Source organism: Tinamus guttatus, unplaced genomic scaffold (assembly GCF_059628265.1).
Source record: "Tinamus guttatus ecotype Peru unplaced genomic scaffold, ASM5962826v1 Tinamus_guttatus_pri_ptg000318l, whole genome shotgun sequence".
In the NCBI taxonomy this organism is placed as follows: domain Eukaryota; kingdom Metazoa; phylum Chordata; class Aves; order Tinamiformes; family Tinamidae; genus Tinamus; species Tinamus guttatus.
In genome coordinates this window covers 487,908-512,727 of record NW_028288852.1, presented here as the reverse complement: position 1 = coordinate 512,727, position 24,820 = coordinate 487,908, and the positions used below count along the sequence as shown (strand labels likewise).

General features: G+C 46.1%; 1 protein-coding gene across 1 annotated transcript in view; it reads left to right on the top strand.

The window, feature by feature from the left end:
* Positions 1 to 24,820, top strand: part of TIAM1 (TIAM Rac1 associated GEF 1) — a 147,610-nt gene that overhangs the window by 95,015 nt on the left and 27,775 nt on the right. Inside the window, exons 8-13 of the mRNA XM_088528957.1 lie at positions 2,208 to 2,282; positions 3,358 to 3,528; positions 9,174 to 9,278; positions 12,445 to 12,526; positions 17,209 to 17,295; positions 19,924 to 20,154. Of these exons, the coding sequence (XP_088385083.1) occupies positions 2,208 to 2,282; positions 3,358 to 3,528; positions 9,174 to 9,278; positions 12,445 to 12,526; positions 17,209 to 17,295; positions 19,924 to 20,154 (751 nt within the window). The remainder of the gene's footprint in view (positions 1 to 2,207; positions 2,283 to 3,357; positions 3,529 to 9,173; positions 9,279 to 12,444; positions 12,527 to 17,208; positions 17,296 to 19,923; positions 20,155 to 24,820) is intronic.

Here is a 24,820-nt window from a genome sequence, read left to right as displayed (position 1 = left end):
AGTGGGGTGAAATGTGTGATATTTTCAAGGCTTATTGGTTATCATGCAGAGCGTAGCTCGTGTGAAGTGTCACTTATGATGTCAAGCACTGGCACATCCAGACTTCAAGATGGCTGTTTAATCTTTCACAGTGCGTAGTCCATCCTCCTCAAAAATCAGTAACAGTAATTACAGAAAAAATATATAGCAGCTCCTGTTCAAATTAAGTTTGACATTCATACCTTTTCTAGCTGAATGAGATTCATTTTTGCTGTTTCTGCCTTAGATACTTGCTCTAAAATCAAGAACGAACCAGCAACGAAGCAGCAGAAAAAAACAGAAACAGGAACAGATACTCGCCCTTTTTTTTAAATTAAAATTTTAATTTGTAGATTATGATCAACATAGCTTAAGTTGGGGAAAACTTCCTAACATAACAAAAAGCTTTGTGTTTAGTAGGGAGAGTCCTGGTTTTCCTTAAGATGTTTTAAAAAGCAAAATCTGACATACTTCCACCCAGTCACTCCCCAGATCTTTTGCTACAAAATGGGTTTCAGTGTGGGAGAAAGGTACTTCCCTGTTATTCTTTCAAAACATCCCTAATTACAGCTTTCAGTTTTTGAGAGCTATACCTCATCTAATTGCAGGAAGTGTAGGCTTCTCTTTTTCTTCTTTCACTTTTTTGAGGGGAGAAATGGCTGGGGCATGTTTTGTTTTGTGACCTCTGATTTCTTCTCCCTTTTGTTAGAGCAGCAGTGGGTGTTTGCCCTGTTTAGCAGAGGATACGTTGTAGAATTGTTAGGCTTGTTTTCAGTGAGACACTAATAGTTTACCATTAGGGAAAGTAGTGGCTGAGCAAAAGATTTGTTTTTCAGTATATGCTAGCAAATGCCTCCCTGAACAAATTCTGAAGTCCTTGTGCTGATGCAGTGATTCCTTAGTTGCTGGGTACTTATTTTCCCCACATTAGAGCAGAGCCTTGTCCCAAGCAGGATTCTGTCCATGCTGTGACATTAGGTGTATGTACCCTTGATTCCTCCTGAGCTCAACCTTCTGTTCTCTCTGCAGAAGTACATGCATTCTTCATGCTTCCTCCCTCCTGCCCTCCGTGCCCACGTACATACACAGACCCCTCACTCATCCGCAGTGCACAGGAAAGGGAAGGGATTTTGCTCCAAGTTTGAAAAAACAATCTCAGAGAGAGTCAAAAAAAGTGAAGCTTTGGGAAGGTGCCAATATGTCTATAGGTCATGTCTGAATGTATTCCCTCTGCTTGTATGTGGTCATATGCAAAATATTTGAAAAATGGAAGCAACAATTCTAAATTCTTCAAGAGAAATGCTTTGTTCCTACTTCATTTTAGGTACAGTATAGTTAACAATCAAAACCAGCAACTTGATCACAAACCTGCGGTGATGTGGAATTATAAAACTTTACTTTTCAGTTTTAATTATAAGCTACTGCTGGAATAACCACCCTGCTTTTATCTCCTGCAGACAGCTGACAGGGAGTGTAGAGCTGTGCACACGGTAGAGTGGGTTGCTGCGTTTTGCAGATGCGCCAGCCTGATGCAGTCCCATGCTGATTTGAGGTCAATCCTGCAAATACTCCCGTTCTGTAATTCCTCACGAGTCCAGTTGCTTTGGGCTCTTTGGCCCATGCTGCATCACCAGCTCTTTTTGTGTTAGAGCAGAGTTTTGCTGAGACCAAGCTTGTGGTAGCTGAGTGTTTGCTAAGTGTTTTTGTTACAAAAACAACCAGCTGCAGAGCTCCTTTTCTGAAGATTACATAGCCTTAGCAAAAGTGGTAAGCCTTCATTTCCCCCATTTTACAGATGGGGAAACTGAGCACAAGAGGAGATAAAACTTGCCCAATTCAAAAGAGTAAGTCAATGAAAGGCCTGTATACACAATTGGCCTCTGGTCTTTCAGCATCACATCCCCTCACTAGGTTGTTCTTCACCTTCCCATTCCTTTATAACAAGCTGATGTTTTCCTCTTCTGTGTATTTGGGTTTTTTGATATGAAAATACATTTTTTTCAGCTTGATTTCCATAGTAGGCATTAGATACATTGTTCTCCCCCAGCCCTTAAGATAGAAAAGTTCAATCAAGTCGGGCCCTTAAGATAGAAAAGTCCAGTCAAGTCGGGCCATCAGATACTGCGCAGGTGCCTCAGAGACTGCTGAGGTGCTTTAATGTTTTAAAACAGCTTTGTTCTCCTCCTCAGGTGTTTGGCGAAGGAGTTGACTCAGTAAAGAAGTCTCTGGAAGGGATCTTTGATGATACAGTCCCAGATGGCAAGGTAAAACACCCACTCCCCAGCCAGGCGCATTCCCATTCGGAGCCAGCTTGGATGCAGCTGCGGGACCTTGGCGGGAGGCAGCTCTGCCACGGGGAGCGCCCTGCTGGCAGGGAAGCCGCCGCGGATCGCGCGGGACACGCAAGGCAGGACAGGGAGCCGGGAGGAGCAGCGCACCCTCTGCATCCTGCAGCCTGGTGCCCTCACTGGGGATTTGAGCAGAGGTCCATGGTCAAAATATTTCATCTGGAGACCAAGGGGAGGTGCTAGATACAAGAGGGTTATTAGCACTCAAGGGAAGCACCTGCCCTCAAAGAAGGACGAGGCTCCACCAAGTCTGCAAAATGACTAATTATGGTAGCCATATGGGGTTTTCATAATTTAGGATTATTGCAGCTAGAAAGCACAGATTTTTTTTTTTCTATTTTGCTTTCAAATGCTTCTGTGAGGTTCTCCTTTGCAGTAACTGTGACAACAGAGTTCTCTCTGCCCAACTATAAAACAGCATTAAGATGGTGCTAAGGTGCAGAATCCTAATGTAGTAAATATGGTTTTAGCCCCATGAGCCCACTTGAAGCAAATAGGCTTTGCGAATCTCCATCACTTTTTGGAGATTCACACCTTGAGATCTACCTTGGATGCATAAAACACAGGAAATTCACAATTTGGTGTGCTATTTTGCCATTCTTCAGTGTAGGAAATGTGGCATCTACAACAGCGTTGCTTGTTTTGGATCTGATAACTGGGAGATACAGTGCTCTGAAGTTTTAATTTTCAATTTCTCTTTTAACCTTATTATTGTTATTGTTACATTCTTAGCATTCCCAGTAGCCATAGGGTGAAATCCCAGGATAAGTGCATTGCACTAGTGTAGCTGTGTGGGCGGCATGGGGAGGCATACTTTATAGCTGCTCAGGTAAAATACAAAATTTTCTAGTCCAGACAAGCCTTTAATCTACATTTACGAATGAAGTGTCCAACAAGAGGGCTTATGATGGAGCATGTAATATTCCTTATGCTTATTTTCAATGGAGAGATTGTTTGGCTGATAGAGTTACGATGGATTCTGTGTGTTCAGAGGGAAAAAGAAGCAGCCCTGAGCAGTGTCCACCAGCACAACCCTGACTGCGATATTTGGGTTCACGAGTATTTCACCCCGTCGTGGTTCTGCCTGCCCAACAACCAGCCGGCTCTCACGGTGATCCGGCCCGGGGACTCCACGAGGGACGTTCTGGAAATGATTTGCAAGGTACGGCCCGCGAGCGCTCCACGGGCTGCAGCTCTCCTGGGGCAGCCTCTGGGCGGCTTGTTCGCACGGCAGTGCTCGGGCTCCGCGCGGTGTTTGAGAGCCCAGCTGCACGGCAGGAGGAAAACCTGAAGCACGCTGAATTCCTCAGTAGGGCTAAGTTAGCACTGCACTCTTACAGCTGCAGCCAGGCTTGACGTGAGCGAAGGGAGAAGGATGTGGGCTGCCTTGTGTCTTTCTCTGGATGCTGTGCACGAGCCTATGAAGTGCCTCCATGTTCTTGTTCCTTCTTGCTGCCACTTGCTGCCTCCCCTGTGTTGGAGAAAAGCTGTTTTGGGGACACTTCAGTCCCAGCTCTGCCTGAGCCACTGTCCCCCAGCGAGCCTGCATTTGCTGGGGGCCCACGGGGCCCAGCACTGCAGTCATCTGGCTTCCCTGGCAGCCCCTGCTGGACTCCGGCTGAGGGGACTGAGGGGACAGCGAGCTCTGCCCCTACCTGCTCCCTCCTCCCTCAAAGGAGTGGGGTGGTATCACCCTTCCCAGGTGCCAAGTGGTCCCGGTGTCATTCCTCCCTCCATCCCCTGCCGCTTCCTCCCGCGCCCGTCGGGCGTGGGGGAGGAATTTCAGAGAGAAAACAGCCGTGGAAGGAATAGATGAAGTTGTTTGTGTTTACAGTCGCATTGCAGAGTCACGTTGGCCTTGTGTGGGTGGCAGGAGGGAAGTGAGAAGAAAGCTTTTATCTGCATGTTGAAGAGGGGGAGAAACCCACCTGGATTCCTTTGCAAAACGAAGTATCAGAGACATATGGCCATTAAAAGAGTTACAGCTCAGCAGTGAAGTATAAAAGCTTTGACAAATTAAATATAAGCTTTCAGTTCTGGCATCCACATAATGTATGTTTTCCACTGAGCAGCTAACTGCAAGCTAGACCCAACTCACATCACGTGCTGTTCTGAAAAGTGAGTCCTCTTTCTGTACAACAACAACAAAAGAAGAGAAAACATTTATTTCTACAAAGAGCTTAACTTTGGGGACTTTCAGAACACGTTGCATGTGTTTCTGAAGAGAAGGAAGGTGAGAGAAAGGCGTCTGTTTAGAATAATTACACAGTGTGCTCATCTCTCTGCCAGGTGCGCTATTAGAGTGCTGCAGCTCATGAAGGCTCCTCATTGTAGTCAGGAAAAGATGACATTTTGGGAGAGAGACATAACAGGGAAGCTGGATGACACATTATTAGTAATGTTTTATTTTTAGGATTTATATTTTCCTTTGGATAAGATGATTGACTCACTGGGCCAAATCCTTAGCTAGTGTAAATTGGTGTAGCTCCATCGCTTTCACGAGTATCTGCTGAGGGTCTGGTCTCTCAACTGGGTTTTGATTGCTGTGGGTGGTGGTGTATAAGGAGGTGGGGAGGTGGGTGAGTGTTTTGTAAAGAGCTGTTATCTATTTCTTTCCTTTCTGTTAGAGTTTTCATTCTGGAAAACACTGATGGATACATTCTTTTCTATAGCAATTAATAATCAATCTCTTTCTTCTGTCTCTTGTATTCAGCTCATTTTTCCCCCTTTACTATCTGATCCACATCATTTCACATCAGTTTGCCATCTGCCATCTGAGAGCCAGTGAAGTTCTGGTACAGTAAACATTTCAAGATCTACATTTCATATAATCCTCTTCATGTTTGTAGATGTGGTTAAATCTATCTGTGCTGTTAAACTGAGCTTGATTATTCAATGGGGGAACATTAAGTGCACTCAAATCACTGTAGAAAATATGTTCTTATACTAACATTGCTGCTTGTTATTATATAGTGAGTTAGGTTTTGGAGGCTGCTTCATGACACTTTTATTACTCAAGATTAGCGGGGCAAGGAGTCTAAAACGTATTTTGAAGTGGCTTCTTGATGATTTTTCTAAAGATTTAACTAATAGCATCATTTGGAAGGCAAGAAAATCGGTATATATGCATTAAATCGTTCCCTATAGATAATATCTAGTAGTGTGAACATGCATATATATATTGCTAACATTTGCATAATGGTGTGTCTAAAAATTCAGCAGAAACATGTGCACTGCATATGGATTTAGGCAGAACCCGTACGGAGAGGACAGTACCCAAACTGGATCTTGGAAGACTCCATGGCATTTTTATAGTGAGCTGGGTAAAAAGTGAGAGAGAAGTAAAAAAGATTCTATTTCCTCCTGATTTACCTTTTCCAAAGAGACTCTGTGAAGGGCAAGAAACAGATTCTTGTAAGTCTTTTGATCTGGTGCATCTTCTAGTGAAAAGCTTGGGCCCCGCAGGTGCGAAACAGGAGTGATACAGCCGGACCCTGGTGTGAAGGTGAAATTACATGGGTCCAGGAGGACAGGAGTTCCCCGAGATGGGAGCACTGTTTGTTACGAGTCCCTCTGCATCCAGATCCTTCTCTAAGGCAGGAGGCCCTTGAGGGAACAACAAACCAGCTGTCTCGGACCTGTCTCAAGTCAGGAGGACTTGAGGAGGCTTGGAGGAGCCTGTCCCCTGCTTTAGTAAGAGGGCAGCCTCAATGGCTGAACAGCTCAGAGCAGGCGCTGAACTTTCACGCTGCTGGGAGTGTGTTGAATTGGATTGAGCCCCAGACCATAAATTCTTCTTCAGGAGCATTTCAGTTAAGCTGTCGAGTTGTGTTTTAAATGGGGTTAGCAGCTTAATCTAGTCCAGACATAGCCAAAGTTATTAGGAGAGAAATAAATAAACCAAGACGCTTATTTGGACTGCTAAGAGGTGTTTTGGGTGGTCTCAGAAGGATATTAACATCATTAAAGCTGTACTCTTTCTGCCTCCACCTTCCCACATATGGATGCAGCTGAACTAGTGACAAAAACAAGTGGCTAAAGATCAGTGTGTAGGGGTGTCGAGCTGTGTCCACTTTAAGAGGACCGCATCCTTTCACTTCAGTAGAAAATCCTGCCCCTATATTTGAAACAGTTTAACTAATGCAGAATTTCTAGGCAGACAAGCCTCACTGCAACTCTGCACATTTTAATTAGCTAAATGCCCTGGCTGCACTGTTTCAGCTTTAATGGTGATGACTTGCATTTCCCCACTTGGACGAGGTCACACTGCGCTAGATAAATGGCATCCACCACAGCTAATGGTATTTCTTGGAGGCAAGCAAATGGCTCAAAATATATGGGCTTTCTTCAGTGACCCCGTTAGATAATGCAGAGCTGTGGAATTCTTCAGCACTTGGTCACAGCAGCCGCCATCTCTACGTTTGGCTCCCTCCTGATGCCCGAAGCAGCCGGCGCAAGCACTTTACTCCAAGTAAATGCCCCTGTGAAGACCCTTGTGAGAATGGGGACCCCGGGCAGCCGCAGATCCCGCTGGCCGTGGGGATCGCTGCCCTTTGGGGCTGCCCTGGGAGCAGGCGGACGCGAGCTTGGATGCTCCGAGCGGGAGGCTGCAGCGCTGGTGCCGGCAGGGATGGGGCTTCTCAGTGCAGGCTCCGTGCCCTGCTAGTGTAGCTGCTGCAGCTGCTGCCCTGGAGCTGTGCTGCCCCCGGAGCACTCGACTTGCGGGCTGCCTTGATCTGCTTCCCTCTGCAGCAGATTGTGATTTCTGCTGGCTTTCCAAAGAGCCCTCTGGCACCAGAGGAATGTCTCCTTGCGTATCCTGCCCAAGAGGAGGACGCTCGGCGTCGCGCTTTGGGAGCTGCAGGAGTGCACAGCTCTGTGTGGGGCCTTCCTTCCACCCGGTACCTTGTGAGGTTTCATACAAGGCAGCGCAGTAGCCTCAGATGTCAGTAGCCTCATTCGGCTGCAGCCAAAGGTGAGCGAGGGGCAGAGCACGTGAGGGAGCTTTGGCACAAGACCCACGAGCGGGAGGAAGAGGCTGCGAGGCTGCCCGCTTCATCTTTCTGCTAGGATAATCATCCCTCATAATATTTTCCCTATTAGTTTTGTCTTAGGTGACTCAAGCATTCCAGTGAGGCTTATCCCAGCTTTTTCCTCATGTGTCTTCTCTGTGTTTTTTTTTTTTATTTAGTTCATGTGCAAGATGTTCTTCAGTTGTGTCTAGGACTCACACATACCATTTTCGAACAATTAAAGCTGTTTCTGATTCCTTTTTTTTTTTTTTTTTTTGCATTTGTATGTCTGTGCATATAAGAGGAAGCTGGTAAAAATAGTAAGCACCGAGTGAGACATTGGAAATATTTTATAAAAATAAGAAAGAGAATAAAGGGGAGAGGGTGAGAATGATATAAAAAAACACTCAGCTATTTTTGTGTTGGCTGCTGATTAAATTTTACATTAATTTAATTAACTACAGATTTGTCCAGATCACAGAGGTTACCTTGTTTCAGATACTCAGTTCCCCATCAGGCAGGCTTGGTGTTTGAACTGCCCGTGTTTGCACGTAGCATTACGCAGAATGCAGCGGGAGGTCTAGCAACCGTCATTTTTCGGGCAGCTCTTTTTTATTCACAGGTCAATCCAGACTTTCAGAAATGAGTATTAACGGAAGGCCTCGCTGGGTCAGCACGTGGTCTTTTCCACAGCCACTCGCTGTCCATTACTCATAATCTGCACCCTGTGATCAGTCAGCTGAGTCTCCGTGTGTCATCTTGGCCTGAACCGGATAAGTGAACCTTTAAAAAACGCTAGGCCAACAAATAATGAGTCAGAAATAGTGAGGTTCTTGCAGGAATTTGCAGATGGACCACTGCTTTTAGGAAAATCTGGGAAACTTGGGGATTTGTGAATAGAAAACATTAGACAAATGTGAAAGCCAGGTAGTAAGGGGATTCAGGAAGCGACAGCGAGGTGAATTTTGTTGTGAATCACTTTCGGGTTTTTCATGAGCTTTAGTCAACAGTTTATGAACTTTGGAAGTAACTTTTGAATAACATCCGTTGTGTTTATCATCTTTCTAATGTGTTTTGATTACACACTGCATTAACCTCTGCTTAAATTGAGCTTATTAATCGTGCTGAGAAAAGGTCATTAGCATCTCCCAGACCAAATGCCGTCTCCTCAGCTAATTATAACTAATTCATTAAAATGGTGTGACCTGTCTCCACTGGGATGTAATCTGGTATGCAACTCTTGGCTTCTGTAGCTGTTGAAAGCTAACCTGTCCTGCACTGTTTCAGATTTAGAGGACAAATACAGGTATATTTATATAATCTTGCTTGAAATTTTCCACACCATACCGACTTGCTAAATTATGGAGAAGCTAAAAATCAAAACAAATAGGAAAACAAAAGTCTCCAGATACTTTTTTTTTTGGTAGCAGAACATTTGTTTTCCTCCTTGCCATTTTAAATGCCCTTGTGTACAAAGGTTTCCTCCGATCCTTATACTTTACTAAAGTTTGCTTAGTTTGGCCAAAGCCTGGAATGGAGTGGAAGTGCCAAATAAGCTGAACCGAAGAGGCTGCGTAGGGTGCTAACTCTGCCCTTGAAATGAGCATTTAATTTCTGGGGAAGAAGAAAATGTTCAGGTTCCTGTCTAGGTCAGGAAGCCCTCAGGCCTCTTTGGAGAGCTGGTTCTGGGGCAGCCCCCAGCTCCTCCTCTCTGAGGCTCTCCTTCCATCCCGTATTTATAGTTAAGTCAAGGCGTTGCTTTTCTCTCCTAACTCCTCTTCTGCCCTTCTTGCAGACGCACCAGCTGGATCCCTCCGCTCACTACCTGCGTCTTAAGTTCCTGATCGAGAACCAGATGCAATTTTACGTACCAAAGCCAGAGGAGGATATCTATGAACTGGTAATGCTACCTACAGTGCCAAATGAAATGGCACTTTGTAGGACACTATTAATTAGTGGTTATCCAGCGTTCCTAATTTGCAGAGTTACGCTTCTTATCTTGAAATTAGACTGCTTTGCTGGCCGTGGCAAGTTGGCCAACAGTAAAGCAATTTCACAAAACACTGAATCTTCAGAAAAGAGCTGGCAATTTGCTTTTGGGCATCATGTGTGTCTCATTTGCTTTACAGTCGTAGAACTGAGGCACAAGTATTCCTTGTTTAGGTGGCTTTGTCTGACTTGTTAAAGAAGGGGGGTGCGAACACATGATTTTTTTTTTCTTTCTTTCTTTCTTTTTTTTTTTTTTCAAACCAGGAAGGTAGAAGTTGAGGTTAAAAAGCTCTGGAGCTGTGTGTGAAAATATGCTTTCCTAATTGCTTCAGTCAGATGTTTTCATATCATGGATCTCAACAGCAGACTTCAAAGGAATTCAAAAATGAGAGATTTAAAAAAAAAAAAGACCAAACAGAATTAGTGTTGTGTTTTAACTCTGTAGTTTTACACATGCATGCTGTAAAGCTTTTTAAAGTCTTTTTTACTGGTAGCTGTTTTATTTATAAAAAGCAAAACTTTGCCAATTATGAATGCTCTTGTTCATTTAGTGATGAAGTTCTGGGGGTTGCCATTATCACTGTTAAGAAAAGGAATTGGTGAGAAATAGTGGAACACTAAAATTGGAAAATGAAACACAGGCTGGGAAGAATTAAAGCCCAGAGGAGATAGATTTTAGGTTTGATTGCCTGGAGGAACTTCGGTGATTTTTCTAGTGCTGAGGGAATATAGAGTTGACATAGCCATCAGTTACTGTTTATTCTGAACACTTGAAATTAAGTCAAGACTCTGCAGTTGGAGAGACTTATCTGTGCACTGAAAGATGGAAAGATGCTGCCCAATCCTACCTAGCCTAATGCCATGAAGACAGCTTGCATTTGTGTGATTGCCTACTTGTGTGTGTGTAGTTATGTCATGGGAAAAATTGAATTACTGCTATTTAAGTTTGATTAAAGGACTCTCCTGCAATATACTATAATAACACCTGCATTTTTGTACTCTCCTGAATAGCTGTTTATAGTATTATTTAAGATTGATGTCACCTTGATAGAGCTACATTCCTTCTAATAAAATGCTTTTAAAATACATAACTGCAAAAAAGGCAAACATAATTTCTTGGGATGGTATTCCTTCTTCTCCCAGAGCAAATCAGCTGCTGAATTTAAGTCAGAAATGGAGATTAAATACCCATTTTCCTTTCCTCCTCCAAAGTTATAGGTGACGCTTTGTATTCTGATATAATCTTCCAAGAATTCACAAGCTCACTTTATTACACGTCAAAAATATTACCGAGGGCTCAGGGGGAGGATATTTAGCAGTAGGTGTTCGTTCAGACAATACCTTTAAGTACCATTTATTGTGAAATAAGTGTAGCAATGTTTTGGCTGACGCTCAGCCTGCCGGACTTCCCCCTTTGGGTGAGATTCAGGGCCACTGCAGAGCACCCCACGGCTCGGATGGGGAAGCGGGAGAGCAGAGGCCTCCCCGCGGGGAGCACCGCGTCCTCACGGCACAGGGACACGAGCGCCGCGTCCCGCGCTCAGGTTGGCGCGGCTCAGCCGAAACCTCGGGATCCCGCTTACTCGCCTCTCCTTGGGGAGGTTCTTGCTTGCAGTGGCACCTCGGGCTGTGCACAGGGAGTCCTTGTCGCCCCGTGGGGGCCTCCCTGCTGGCTCCAGCAGAGCAGGATGGATCTCGCTGCTTGCGTTGGCTACCTCGCTGCTGCTGCCTGCATCAGGCACAGTTTTTGTGCTGAAAACAGTGCCTCTGAAGAGTCAGTGGAAGCCATTTTTGCCTGTTTTTGCCTTCTCGTCCTTCTGAAACCACTGCTGAAATCTGGCTGAGATTTTTGTAAATGTCATTTGAGTTTTAAAAGAGTTTTTGATAGGTTCCTGTACTCGAGAACTGCATTTTAAGCATATTGCTAGAAAGGCATCCTCACTGTAAGCATTTAGATAGGTATGTAACTGCTCTGTAGTACATAATAGTTGCGATTAAGTGCGTGCATAAATGTCAATAGAAGATGGAGATAAAATTCATATTTGCAGTGTCTTAAACACCTGTGGCCATGATTTTTCTTCATTTTTTTCCAAAGAAGAAATGGTGGTTTGCTACTTCAATTCTAGCCTATGCTGTGGAAAAACAACTTCAGCTCTGTGCTGAGCCACAGGCTTCCTTTATAGCTTGGGGTACGTCAGGGCCAAAGACGTCAGGTCAGAGCCGCTAAATATCTGGTGACTTTGCCTGGAAAAGTGGAATTTCCCTATCTCAAACAGTGTGACATGCACCTATGCAAGGGCATTTGTTACAACTAACAGTTTGTGACACAAAGCGCAAGAACGTCAGTGAGGTAAAAACACAATTCCTGTTCCCTTAAGCTGCACGCTCTCATGAGGGATATAGCCCCGCAGAAGTGCTGCTTAGCATCTAAAGGGAGCAGTGAACTGGGAGGATATGTTGAGACTTCTAGGGGAGTACTTGGAGCTGTGAATTTGGTCTGGTCTCCCCGTGAGGATGTTTATGGTGATTTCAAAGGCTTGGGCGAGTGGTTCAATACCAATAAACACATTAAAGGTGCAACTTTTTGCTGAAAAAGAAAGAACTATACATTAAATCTGCGAGTCTTATAATTAAAAATGTATTTAAGAAGCAAAATTCATATGAGCTATTTTAGGTCTATAAGGATAATTAAATTCCTGCAATGTCTTGTTAAAGTAATATGAATAGTAACTGTTAAATAAAAATGGTTATTAAATTTAGGAATTTAAGGATTGGGGGCCCTGTTTCTTGTGCACTCAAAATTGCATTGACTGAGTAAAATAGATGTATCCTTGCCTTTATGTTGGCAGTAGAAAAACACCACATTCTTCTGTTTAAATGTATTCCTAACAGTAAAGCACAGCTCCCCTACTAATAAATTTCCCAGGTGTGCAGAAAATTGCTCAATAAATAAATAATGACCAGAGTCTCTTTCTTGCTCATGTAATTAAAAAGAAAAAAAAAATCTGTTCAAAATGAGTACAATAAACCTGTCCTCCTACGATAACATATTTTGTTTTGTTTTGTTTTCTATTCAGCTCTACAAAGAAATAGAAATCTGCCAGAAAGTTACTCAGCACATTCAAATAGAGAAGTCTGATGCCTCCTCTGATATTTATGGTAAGCTTCTCCCCCGCTCCCTTCTCACCCTCCTGCCAAGGCCGCCGTGGTGCGAGCAGGCCCCTACCTGCTCCTGGGGTGCGGACCCGCAAGGCCGGTTGAGCAGCGCGCGAGCAGCGCGCGCGACAGCGGCAGCACCCGCAGCTCCGGGCCCCGGGCACGGCGCCGTGTGTGTGCCCGGCCCTCCTGCTGCTCGAGCCGGGCAGGATGCGCCGCTCGCGTGAAGGCGGACGCGGCGGGAAGCACCGGCGTGCGCCTGGCGTCGCAGCTGCGCGAAGTGCGCCCGCCGCCTCGGCCCCTGCCGCCCCGGCGCGAGGGCGCCCGCGGGCTTCGCCAACCACGGACGCGTCTTAGAAGTAGTTCTCGAGCTACGTATCTGCAGAATTACGTGTAGTAATTCTGCACAGTAATTCTGTACAGAATACAGTAACTCCGTAGTAATTAATTTCATCAAAATCCCTGATTTTTATATTGAGGGGGGGTCGTGGGTTTTAGCTTTCCAGTATTTGAAGTTCTAGGCCTCCAGCCCAGTGAGTTTGCCCTTTGGTCTGGCAATTACAGTTCCGTTGTGGGTTTTTTTTTTAACATTATTCATGCACCCTACCCTACAGGCAACTGATCTGCATCTTCTAGTGTTTATCTAAATATTCTGTTTTAATGACGAGAATAATTCTGAATCCCCAAACTACTTATTATACAGCTGCAGGCCATTCGAATATCGAGCTCTGCTGCAAAGCAGTGGTCCTGTCTGTGGTTTGAGTACTGGAGGCCTAAGAAAGAACCAGAAAGCAGCGCAGCAAGGGCCCTGGGTTCAATAACTATGCTGTGCCTGAAAGCACTGCAAGGGTTAGGGGTGCCTTGGCATTTCCTGTTTATTCCTTTCCTTTCCCTTTCCTTTTTTTTTTGTAAGTGAAAGAAGGGCAAGACAATGTGATGTTTGTGAAATGACATCAGCTGTTTGAGGCATGGGGTATAGCATATAATTTCAGTGACTGACCCTGCACAGAGTGAGTGCTAAATGCCTCAGAGCCAATCCTGAGCTGAAAGAAATGGCAAACCTTATTTGGCTTTAAATGGCAGCAGAATTCCTCCATTCCATACGTATCTTAAAAAAAAGGTGCTCTGTGTTCACCAAGTGACAAGTGTGTTCTGAAATACTTAGATGTGGGGGGCAGGAGTAAGGTGATACAGGTTGACCCTGCCCTGGTGCCTGGCATAAGCTAGGGTTCATTTTGAGTTCCTTTCCAGTCTTGTATGTTAAGGATGTTTGAGTTTTTAGTACTTAAATAGTCTTTTTGCAGAATTAACATTGGCAGGATGTACGTTCACGATCTAGAGGGAAAGCTAAGTACCTTCGTGAGCCACGGCAGTGCAAAGACCAGAGCTTTATTGTTTTGGCATGCATTATTTTAACCAGAATCCTTAACGGTCCTTGCTATGGCTTTGCTTTTTAAAAAGCCTTAATCAATAATATGACTGCACCGTTTCCAAGCATCTAAGCACCCACATAAGTCTTTCTGTGAGCAGGGCTGCTTTGGGGATTGGTTCTGAAATAGCTGGGCAGCACTCGAGGCTCACGGGAATTTCAACAAGTGCGTTGGACTGGGTCCAGAACCAGTACCACAGTTGATATGTTGAAGGAAGGTGGGCAGTAAAAACAAGTAGTCATCAACTCTTCTCATACTTTTTACACATTTTGAAAACATAGATCCACAGTAACTGTACCTGGATATCTCCAGAAGAACTGGAAAAGTGTTCATTTTGAAAATGTGTATGGTTATGGAAATCATCGGTGACATTACCCATTGCTGTTGCTAGTGGTACAGCTATAATAACAATAATACTTCTAAATCGTCTTGAATTTTTAAGATATTTCAGAAGCAGCTATTAATTAAACCTGATAACGTAGATTTAGTGCTGTTAGGTCCATGTATCAGACAAGGTATCAGAGGTAGAAAGGTAAAAAGCTTTGACTCAAGTTCAATTAGACAAGCCAGTTCAGCTCACTAGCCTGGCAGAAAACTAAAATACTAAAAGTGCATAGTGGTTTTTTTCTGGCTTTGCAAGCTGTTTCAGGCCAGCTAAGAATTTCTGGTGGGACCTGCTACTTGGGGCATTCGGAGGCCTTCAGAGGAGCTTCACTGCCACCTCTGATGGCAACTTGAGTTCCAGTGATGCAAAGCAGACAGAGCAGAGCGTTTCAGGGACATTGTGCAGTATTCCTACTGCCACTAGTGTCCTTGTGGTAAGAGACACTCCTGAGGTGTCTGGCCAGCCTGGTCTTTGTTAGATTTGTCAGCTTGTTGCTGTTGCTGGACACATATGTACTTGCCCGCTTTCACTTGTACCAGCCTCTCTGCATAAGGTTGTGTGGGCAGAAGTCACAGGGCACCATAATAAGAGCTTGTTGCATCCAGCCACTGTCTGTACATGCACATAGATCTCCACTGCATTTTTGTTAGCAACTGTATGTCTCAGGGGCCTAGGTCATTCTGTGAGCGTGCATTTGCTCAGGTATTATGTTGGTTTTGTGTGCCGTGGCCATTTTTAGAAACAGACTTTTGTCCTCCTGTTATCAAAACTTTGTAGCAAAGAAAAGGCTCTGTCTGGGACACAATCCATCATTTTAGACCTGTGTTTCAGAGTTGGTGTGTGGTTTGATAATAGTCTTTTTGACAGTGGTGCCAGCTTATGCAATTGCTGCCACTTGTTCCCACTCCTGCCATTCCTCTCATGCAAAACTAGTGCAAAGTGTTTGTGTGGAGCACCCGAAGGATTCATCCAGATGAAAACTGTAGTATACATGTATGCGTATAAACTATAGAATCATAGAATCATTAAGGTTGGAAGGGACCTTTGGAGATCATCTAGTCCAACCCCCTGCTCCAGCAGGGACACCCAGAGCATGTGGCACAGGGTGACATCCAGGTGGGTTTGGAAGATCTCCAGAGAAGGAGACTCCACAGCCTCTCTGGGCAGCCTGTTCCAGTGCTCTGTCACCCTCACTGTCCAGAAATTTTTCCTTAAGTTCCTGTGGAACTTTTGATGCTTAAGTTTGTGGCTGTTTCCTCTTGTCCCATCACTGGCCACCACTGAAATGAGGCTAGTCTCATCCTCTTCACTCCCTGCACACATACACACATGTATACCTTGGGCCAGGCTTGGCTGTGCTAATCTCTGCAGTTTGGCCACAGAAAGAGTTTGAGATGCAGCCCAGCCTTGGTTTAACTGCAAGGTGCTTTGAGTGAAGACAGTGCTGTAAAACAACATTTGCATTTCAAAAGGGTGATGTTGTTAGCAACTGGTAATTTGTGCTGACTCCGACTACAGTCTTGGGCTAAGTGCATCACTATGCTTTTGGTTTAGGACTTTCAGGTAAGCTTTGCAATCATGACAACCAATAGTTACTATATTTTACATCTATTCTCTTGTTTAGTCAAGAGTTTTTCACTCCACTCCAAGTAGATATGTTGAGTAAGCTCCACAATTTTGGTTTCAGTGAGGGCTGAGAAGTCCACATGCAGATTCCAAGGAGCTCAGTAAGTCGTGGATCACCATATGCTGCCAGCTTCTAGGCTGCCACGTTTTTCCCCCTCCTTCTTTTTTTTTCCTTTGTTCTTTTAAATGTTGTATGAAAAATAACTTCTCATCTATAAACATCAACTTAAAGGGTGCCCTAAGTTAGAACAGGCTCTCAGCACATCTCCTTCCTCCTAGCTGGTGGCTGCTTCCATGTTGAACAAATGTCTCCCCCAGCAGGTTTGTAAGTGTTTTTCTAAATGGAAAAAAGAAAAGAAAAAAAAAAAAGAGAGCAAATGGTTGCCTACCCCCATTTAGGGAGTAATGAAGTTTCAGAAAAGCAAATGTTCTACTTCAGATAACTCTCCACAGTAAATAAATAAAACCTGTTTAACTAAACAGTTTCCTTTACACATTGCTATCTTACACAATCCCAGCTCCAAATGGCAAGAAAATCACTGATGGCAAAACAACAGTACCATTTGCACTGCTAAAATTCAGGCTGCGTCAATACTTCCACTGTAAGGCTGTTCTGTGGGTTTATGACACAGCAATAAAACGTGCGCCGAGCTGAGCCTTGGCAAAGAGCAGGTCATGAGAGGAGCAGCTGAAGGAAGAAAGGGAGCGAAGAGGAGGCAGCGTTTCTGCAGACCCCAGGAGATTCGGGGGCTGGAAGCCGCAGGCTGCGCTCGCGCAGCACCCGGCGGCCGCGTGCGGGTCCCGGCGGCCGTAGCTCGCAGTGTCGCGGCTCGCTGCCTGCGAGCGGCAGGCCTGCCGAAGGGACCGTTGGTGGCAGGGGAGCCTGGCCTGTGTGCAGAGCTTTGCAGCCTCAGATGAAACCGTAAATGGTTTATACAAACTCAGAAATTAAAATCAGCTTTTTCCTACCGCGGTGCCTGTATTCTAACTTTCACGTTTGTAAAGTTTTAACAAAAGGGAGAAGGGAGGGAAACCGTCCCCAGGCGGGGGGTGCTCGGGATTGCATGGCACAGCTGTGCTTTCACGAGTAAAGGCCAGTTTTTCACCTAAGGCTTCCAGGGCAGGCGCTTTGTCAGGAAATCTGCCCGCAGTGGAGACAACAGGCGTAGCACTGGGGCACGCAGGGATCAGGGATGCTGAAAACCATCCACTGCTCCTAACTGTGTTGCTGCTCACCTCCCTAGGCTTCTCGCTGTCCTCTGTGGAAGAAGAAGGGATTCGGCGGCTCTATGTGAACGGGGTCAAAGAGACGGGACTGGCTTTCAAGAAAGGTAAAAGGCACCTTCCCACTTTAGAAGGCTTTTGCTATTGCTTCTTGGTTTGTTTTCCTACTGTACACCATGAGCTTATTGATACGGGAGCTTTACAAACAACCCAGACCCGGACTCCTGTGCCACAGATGTTGTGGTCTTTTGGGAAGAGCCTGAAGTACTCTTCTGTTCTGCTCTCAGGATCAGCTATGCTGTATAGTCACCCTCTTTTAATGTGGAACTGCTCTGCATGTAGCAAGATGAGCACGTCCCTTGCAGCTAGAAAGAGAAGGGGAGTCCCTCCCAAGTCATTCATGGGGAGGGCTTTGTGGCTGGGACTTCGATATCGCTTCCAGTGACTACCTGGGGCACGGCAGCGCTCGGACCTCCATGCAGCAGAGGTAACTAGCTCAGCAGGATGGTCCTAGTGCAGACCATGGGATTTCATTGTTTTTTGTCACTGCAGCTTATCCAAGCTAAAGTCATCCCCACCCTTACCTTTATGCCCTTACCTTTTTTTCCCCTGTTAGTCACCCGTTTTTATTGCCCTCTCTGGCAGCTGCTGCTCGCACAGGTGCGGGACAGACTGGTCAGGGAGCTGGGCCAGCTGAAACCTAACCTGGTTTTTAAGAAGGGGAAGGGGAGCATGAAGAGTGGGAAGACAGTCATGTTGTCATAACCCCTCAGTGTGCACAGAGTCCTCAAAAACGCCTTAGGAGTTTTCTTGGCGAGTGATTACATGCTGCTGCAAAACGTGTTCAACAGTTTGCTGCTGCTGAAAGCCAAGTGGGCTGCTCTCCCCCCAGAACGGCCCAGCCCCGTGCCTTGTGCTGCCTCCTTGCTGAGCTGATGCAGCTCCCCGACTCCACAGAAGACTGTGGGTGCAGAAACAGATGGTGACCCGTCTCCTGGCCCGTTAGCAAATGGAGATGGCTTGAATTGCAGTGAAGCGAGTGCCTGAAGCGGCACCGGCGGAGAGGCTGGGCAGCATGGACAGAGATTGGGAAGGAAGGAGCAGAGGGATGTGGAGGGGGACGCTCTGCTTTGGCTGCACGGAGCCTGTAGCACTCGACCATGCTGTAAGAAACTGGCGTTGCTCATTCTGGAGGCTTCTGCCCGTGTCGATGAACAGGAAGGGACAAGTCTTTCCCTCTCCTGCCCCTCCTTATTCCCCCATCCCCTGTGCTACTGGTGGCGATTCCCAGGATGGGAAAATCCCTGAGCTTGGAAGTGGCTCCCGGCCAGCAGGGAAACAAATGTCTGCGGATGTCTGGAGGGGAGCAGCGAGAGCAATAGGGCACGGCGTGGGGGCACTTCCCAGCAAGGCTTCCTGCTTTTGCTTTTAGAAAAATGTTTGAACAGGAATTTAAACACATGCATGAGCACAGGCTGCCTCCTGTGGGGCTGAAATGCTAAAACAAGCTTTCACGGTTGTTCTGCCCTTCATAATTGATAGAAAAATCCATATCTTCTGTGAACCATCTTTGGTAGAATATTTTCACAAAGTACCCACAGTTAGCAGAAAGCAGGGAGGAAAACTCTCTCTCCCTCCCTTTATTTACATTTATGTTTGCATTTGATAGCACTTCCTATGGTAAGTTTAATCAGAAGAGTCATAGTATTTTCTATGTTTTTTCCACTTAAAAAGTCTTAAACACTATTTTTTCCTTTTTTTAACATTTGTTTTGTTGGTCTGCTTTAGCTAAGCCATATCTGGAACTTGAGATGCCTGATTGTGCTGAGATATGCATGATGCTTTATCCCAAATGATTTAAAAACAGGATTACAAAGAGTAAATGAGGCCCCAAATACAGTGTTCATGGTTGCAGGCATATTAATGTGCTACTGTTACGACATGGCACCACTAAGTAGAATAAATGAAATAATACGAAATGCTTGAGTTGTTTTGTGTTGTCCTTGTTTCAAATATGATTTTATGGTCCATTTACTTTGTAGCTATTCTATTTATTTCATTTGATTCTTTCCAAAACCATGTTCCACACCACAGTTTCTGGGCACAATTATATGCATTGAGAGAGATCTCAATTTTCCTAAAGAGGACTAAAGCTTTGAACTTCCTTCCCTTCCCCATTTGAAGCTTTTCTCTCAGATGGGGTATCTCTGATAGAAGGTTATTGGGGATTAAGACACCTCGTTTCATTGGGAAATGTCTTCTGTCTTCTTAGACGTAGCAATAGAAACATTCACCTGTGTGGAAAGTTCTTAACTGGGTAAAAGGAAGAGCCAGCCCAGCCCAATAATGTAGCTGTCCTGGGAGATTCACTGGTCTGCTCCAAAGCAGAGGTGGAGACCCAGTTCACACCTGTTTCACGCTGCTCCTTCCTTCCCCAGACATGTAAGGAGAGCTCAGAAGTCCAAATCTGTCAATAAGTGCAGAGGGATGAGAAGAAAAAGGGGATATCTTGCTGTCAATAACATTGTGAGAGACTCCCATGGCACCTCAAGCTTATAGGGACTGCAGTACCAGCCTGGCAACAGAAATCCATGAGATTTCTGTATCATTTGCAGTCATAAATATATTTGATGTATAGACATAACACTGTCTGGCACTGCAAAACTACTTCAGCTGAGCTCCTCGATGTCTGTGGGGAACAGAAAGGTTCTTACCCACCTCTTTGTGCATTGCAGGCCTTAAAGCCGGCGATGAAATTGTGGAGATCAACCAGAAGGCTGCCGAGGCCCTGGACTCGGCGCTGCTCAAAGACGTCCTCGTTCAGCCGCTGCTGTGTCTCACGGTGCGCACGTACCCGGAGGTGGAGGAGGGACAGAAGCTCACGGAGCCGCCGCCGCGGCGCGCGGAGATGCCCTCGGAGCAGAGCGACGGCGCGCTGCCCTTCGCTGGGAGCAGCCAAGGTACCGGCCTCACTGTGCGCAGGAGAGGGTTCCCGCGGGGCTGGTGCGACGCCGTCCGTCCCTGCTTGTAACTTGGGCGATGCAGGAGCTGGTCTGTGGGTTTGCCCACAAAATGTATGGATAGCAGGGCACGAAGAGGGGGCGGCTGGTCACCCCCTCTGCGACCAGCCAGGAGCACAGGCTGCCTGTGTATGTGATGAGACACGTAGGTAACACAGCAGGACAGTTCAGACTCTAAGGGCATGGATTCACATTCTGGCCAAGCACGTGGTGGTGGGAAGAAGTATTCTTGCATACCCCTGTGGGTTGTTCAGAGGACTAAACTGGTAGAAAACTGAAAAATGTGATTTATTTTCTCCTAGTTTGGCTTTCTGAAGCAGATGGGGACAAGGGCCCATGCTGCAGAACAGCAGAACATCCTCTTTGATGGCTGCTAAGTGTTAGAATAGTACTGGGACCGGCACTGGGAGAGTAGGAAAGCTGCTGCACTGTGTCTCCTCCTGCCTGTCCTGCGTATTCAGAGGAATGTTTCTAAATGCCCCCTTCCCCAAGCCAGGAGAGGATACTGGGTGTACAGGTTGCTTCAGGTTTTTTGGGAATAATTTAAAACACAGGAAAGATAAATGGAGCACCCAAAAAGTAGTTTCTAGATATCCAAAAACATTTAGAATATTTTGAATGTAAATACTGTCTTCCAGTCAAAAGTGAATGGTTTTTGAATATGCCAACATCCTGAGTTTTAGCATCAAAGTAAAGGTTTCAGAAATGTCAGAATGTTTGTTTGTTTTGACCTTTATGAAACATTTTTGTTTGGGGCTTTCTTAATGAAAGCTGGGGCAGGAGGAGAGGGGCAGGTGATGCACTCGAGCAGGGCTAAAGCCAGCCTCTTCCTAGGGCAAGTCTGCCTGCCTGGTTGCTTTGTGTAGGGGATTCTGGCATGAGTTTGGGTGCAGATTTGAGCTAACCCAGAGGCTCTGTGCCCGCATTAACATGGTGCTGAGCTGAAGCAAAGGAGCCGTGGTGAAGGGTTGGTTGCTTGGACTCAGAACCAAGCAGACACATCTCTGTCTGTAAAGAACCAGGTAGGTAGAGCCTGTGTCTCAGCAACTGCCCTGCATGCCACTGTGCTTTGCTTAAAGCATTTACTGAAGCCCAGTCAACACCAATGTCACAGTTCTGGTACCTGGAGCACTTACGGGACAGGGGAGAGAGCTGGGCTTTCAGTCGGGCTTTGTGCAGCGTGCTATTCATAGCAGCTGGCACTGCACGGACAAGAAAGCTTAAAAACAGCAAATATCCCTGAGGAGCCAGGGAAAATCAGCCTTTGGTGAGATGGGGGAACCCCCCAAAGACAAGGGAGAGCGCTGGTGAGCGCTCGAGCTACACAGCTCTTAGATAACAGAGCTTCTCCACACACGTGCCTGCTAAACTGAACGTTTCCCTTTTAATTTTCACTCAGCTTTTCCTAGTTAGTTGTTTTTTCCCACACAAAAGCCTCTGAAGCTCACCGGGTAAATTTTGCCAGGTGACCACAAGATGTCCCCATTTCCCATGTAACACCAGCGCGTTCTGGGGAGGGACTCCTTTTGTCTTCTCCTGTAACACAGATGCCGAGGATTGCACCCCGGTTCTTCACTGAAGTACATGTCTGCCCTGGCTGCAAATAAGTGAGAACTGGTGTTTTCGTGGCACGTAGTGATTTCTGTAGTAAGCAGTGGCTCTGCCACCACGGTTGCTCTCTGCACTATTGCTGTGAATAATAAATAAGGTCCTCAGGGGATGCTGCGGGTCAGACTGCCCACGGTCAAATGCAACTGAAGAACCTGATACATGCTCTTTAATACTGCTCAGTAACAACACCGTGTGCATTATGTGAAATCAGGTGAACCCACGGGACACAGCTGGCCAACATGCCACACCAAAATTAGCCCAGCTGCTTCTGCCACTTTGCACATAGAGCCTCCTCTGTGTCACCCTGTCTGAGTAATGTCTACCCTCGTAGAGTTTATAAGGTTCTTCCAGGCTGGCTTCTGCATTTACTGTAGGGCAGTGGCACATTTGTTTTTTCTCCCCATTTCCTGCAGTGAGCATGTTAGTTGGAAGGGGGCACAAAGTGCCAGCTTCTTAAATAGCTCCCCAGCACTGGGGCTCAGCTACCGGCTTCCTTCCCCGCTCAGGTTTCGCGCAGCTCTTGCTTTTGGTGTGCTGTAGTCCTTCAGTTTTGCTTTCATGCAATAGGAAGCAAAGAAGGCCAGGACTCTCCTGATGCTTATGCTCCTTCAGATTACATCAAACGTTTAGGTGGGAATTGCCATCATAAATAGCCTTTTAACCATCTTCTGTTGGTTAAACTGGTGCATTGGCAGATGTGTGGGTGTTTATGGCGGTGTCTCAAAGCGCTCGTAATTGCCATATGAAATATGCCTCAAACGGAGGGCATCCAGATTGCTAAAAACTAAACAATGGTGATGTTCTAATTTGGAATTACTTAGCCTGAGGTGGGAGCAAAATCAACGATCTGTATCAAAATTTGAGGCAGGTGTTTTGATTTTCTCCGTCAATCTCTCGTTTTCAGTGTTAGGAGGTTTTAGCGAAGCCTCTATTCTTCCAGCCCCGTGCTTTTGCAGGGATTTGTTACCTAAAATTCGGAGAGGAAGTGTGTGGTCTTGTCTGGGGGTTGTAGCTGATTCTTAGATTCCTGATCTCAGCTCTGCAGCTTCCTGTGGAGAGCAGTCAAGTACGAAATACCCACTGACCTATTTATTTGTATCCTTGTTGATGACTGGCAGCTTGGCTGGCTGTGCAAATCAGCTCAGTGATTTCTATTATATGCTTTATTTATAGCATGCAGATTTTCTTCTCTGTCATGAGTTAGTATGGCCTCCATTTCAGCAGGAGAGTGAAACATTATTGGGCTGCAGTGCCAGCAGATATAAATGAACTCTATCTAGATCCACCCATTTTCCACAAATTCAGGGTCTGGTTGACTGATCACACTGATATCCTGTCATTACCATCCTTCATTATTGCTGTTCTCCACCTGTCATGAAGGCAGCAAAGGGGAGAAGTTTTATGTAAGGCACATGATACCGTATTTCTCCTATAGAAAGGTGCTGTGTTACAAAATAATTCTTTTAGGATGCTTTCCTAGTGCCTTACTTGCTGGGAGGTCTTCCATGAGCAAAGCCGGCTCTGTTTTTCTGGGAGGTGACCTCCATGGAGTGGCTGCCAGCGGTCCTGTTAAATGCCATGCGATTTACAGCTGTTTCATTATCTGGGACTACATTATATGTACCCAGGCTGGGGCTAGTGCCTGCAGATCAGCTCTGTGGCAGCTGCTGTTTCGTTGTATTTTCTTAATAAATTATTCTTGAGATGTCCTTGGATTTTACATCTCTAATGGATGCAAAAATAGCATTGTGGATATGATGTATGTTTTCCCCTGGGGATTTGCTCTACATGATGCCTACGAAGCCACAAGTTTTCTTTTTTTCATCTATTAATATTTGTTCTGAATTCAGTCTTCTCTCCTTCTGACACAGCCTGCCTAAGTCTGGTGGAGGAGGAATAGCTCTGATTCTGTATGGAGAAACACAACGTTTCCCTAATGCCTAAATGGAGCACTAAGAGAATCACAGAGACACAGAATCACAGACTGGTTAAGGTTGGAAGGGACCTCTAGAGATCATCTAGTCCAACCTGCCCTGCTCCAGCAGGGACACCTAGAGCACGTGGCACAAGGTGGCATCCAGGCGGATTTGGAAGATCTCCAGAGAAGGAGACTCCACAGCCTCTCTGGGCAGCCTGTTCCAGGGCTCTGTCACCCTCACAGGAAAGAAGTTCTTCCTCACACGGAGATGGAACTTCCAGTGTTTTACTTCGTACCCGTTACCCGTTGTCCTGTCACTGGCCACCACAGAGAAGAGCCTGGCCCCATCCTCCCTACAATCACCCCTCAGGTACTTCTACATGTTGATCAGATCTCCTCTCAGCCTTCTCTTCTCCAGGCTAAACAGGCCCAGCTTGCTTAGTTTTTCCTCATATAGCAAATGCTGCAGTCCCTTAACCATCTTTGTTGCCCTACGCTGGACCCTCTCTAGAAGCTCCACGTCCCTCTTGTACTGGGGAGCCCAGCACTGCACCCAGTATTCCAGATGCAGCCTCACCAGAGCTGAGCAGAGGGGCAGGATCCCCTCCCTCCATCTGCTGGCAACGTCCCTCCTGCTGCAGGCCAGGATCCCATTGGCCTTCCTGTCCACGAGGGCCACAAGGGGCGAATCCATGCTGACTATTCCTGATCACCTTCTTTCCCTCCACATACCTGGAGATGGTGTCTAGGATGAGCTGCTCCATCACCTTTCCAGGGATGGCAGTGAGTCTGACCGGCCTGTAGTTTCCCGGCTCCTCCCTCTTCCCCTTTCTGAAGACTGGAGTGATTCTGGTTTCTTCCAGTCCTCCAGCACCTCCCCCGCTCTCCATGACCTCTCGAAGATGATGGAGAGCAGCGGAGCAATGACCCCTGCCAGTTCCCTCAGCACTGCTGGGTGCATCCCATCCGGGCCCATAGATTTATGGGTGTCCAGTTTGCCTAAATAATCCCTAACCCAATCCTCCACAACCAGCAGAAAGTCCTCCTCTCTCCTGGTTTTCTCTCTTGTTTCCAAGCTCTGTA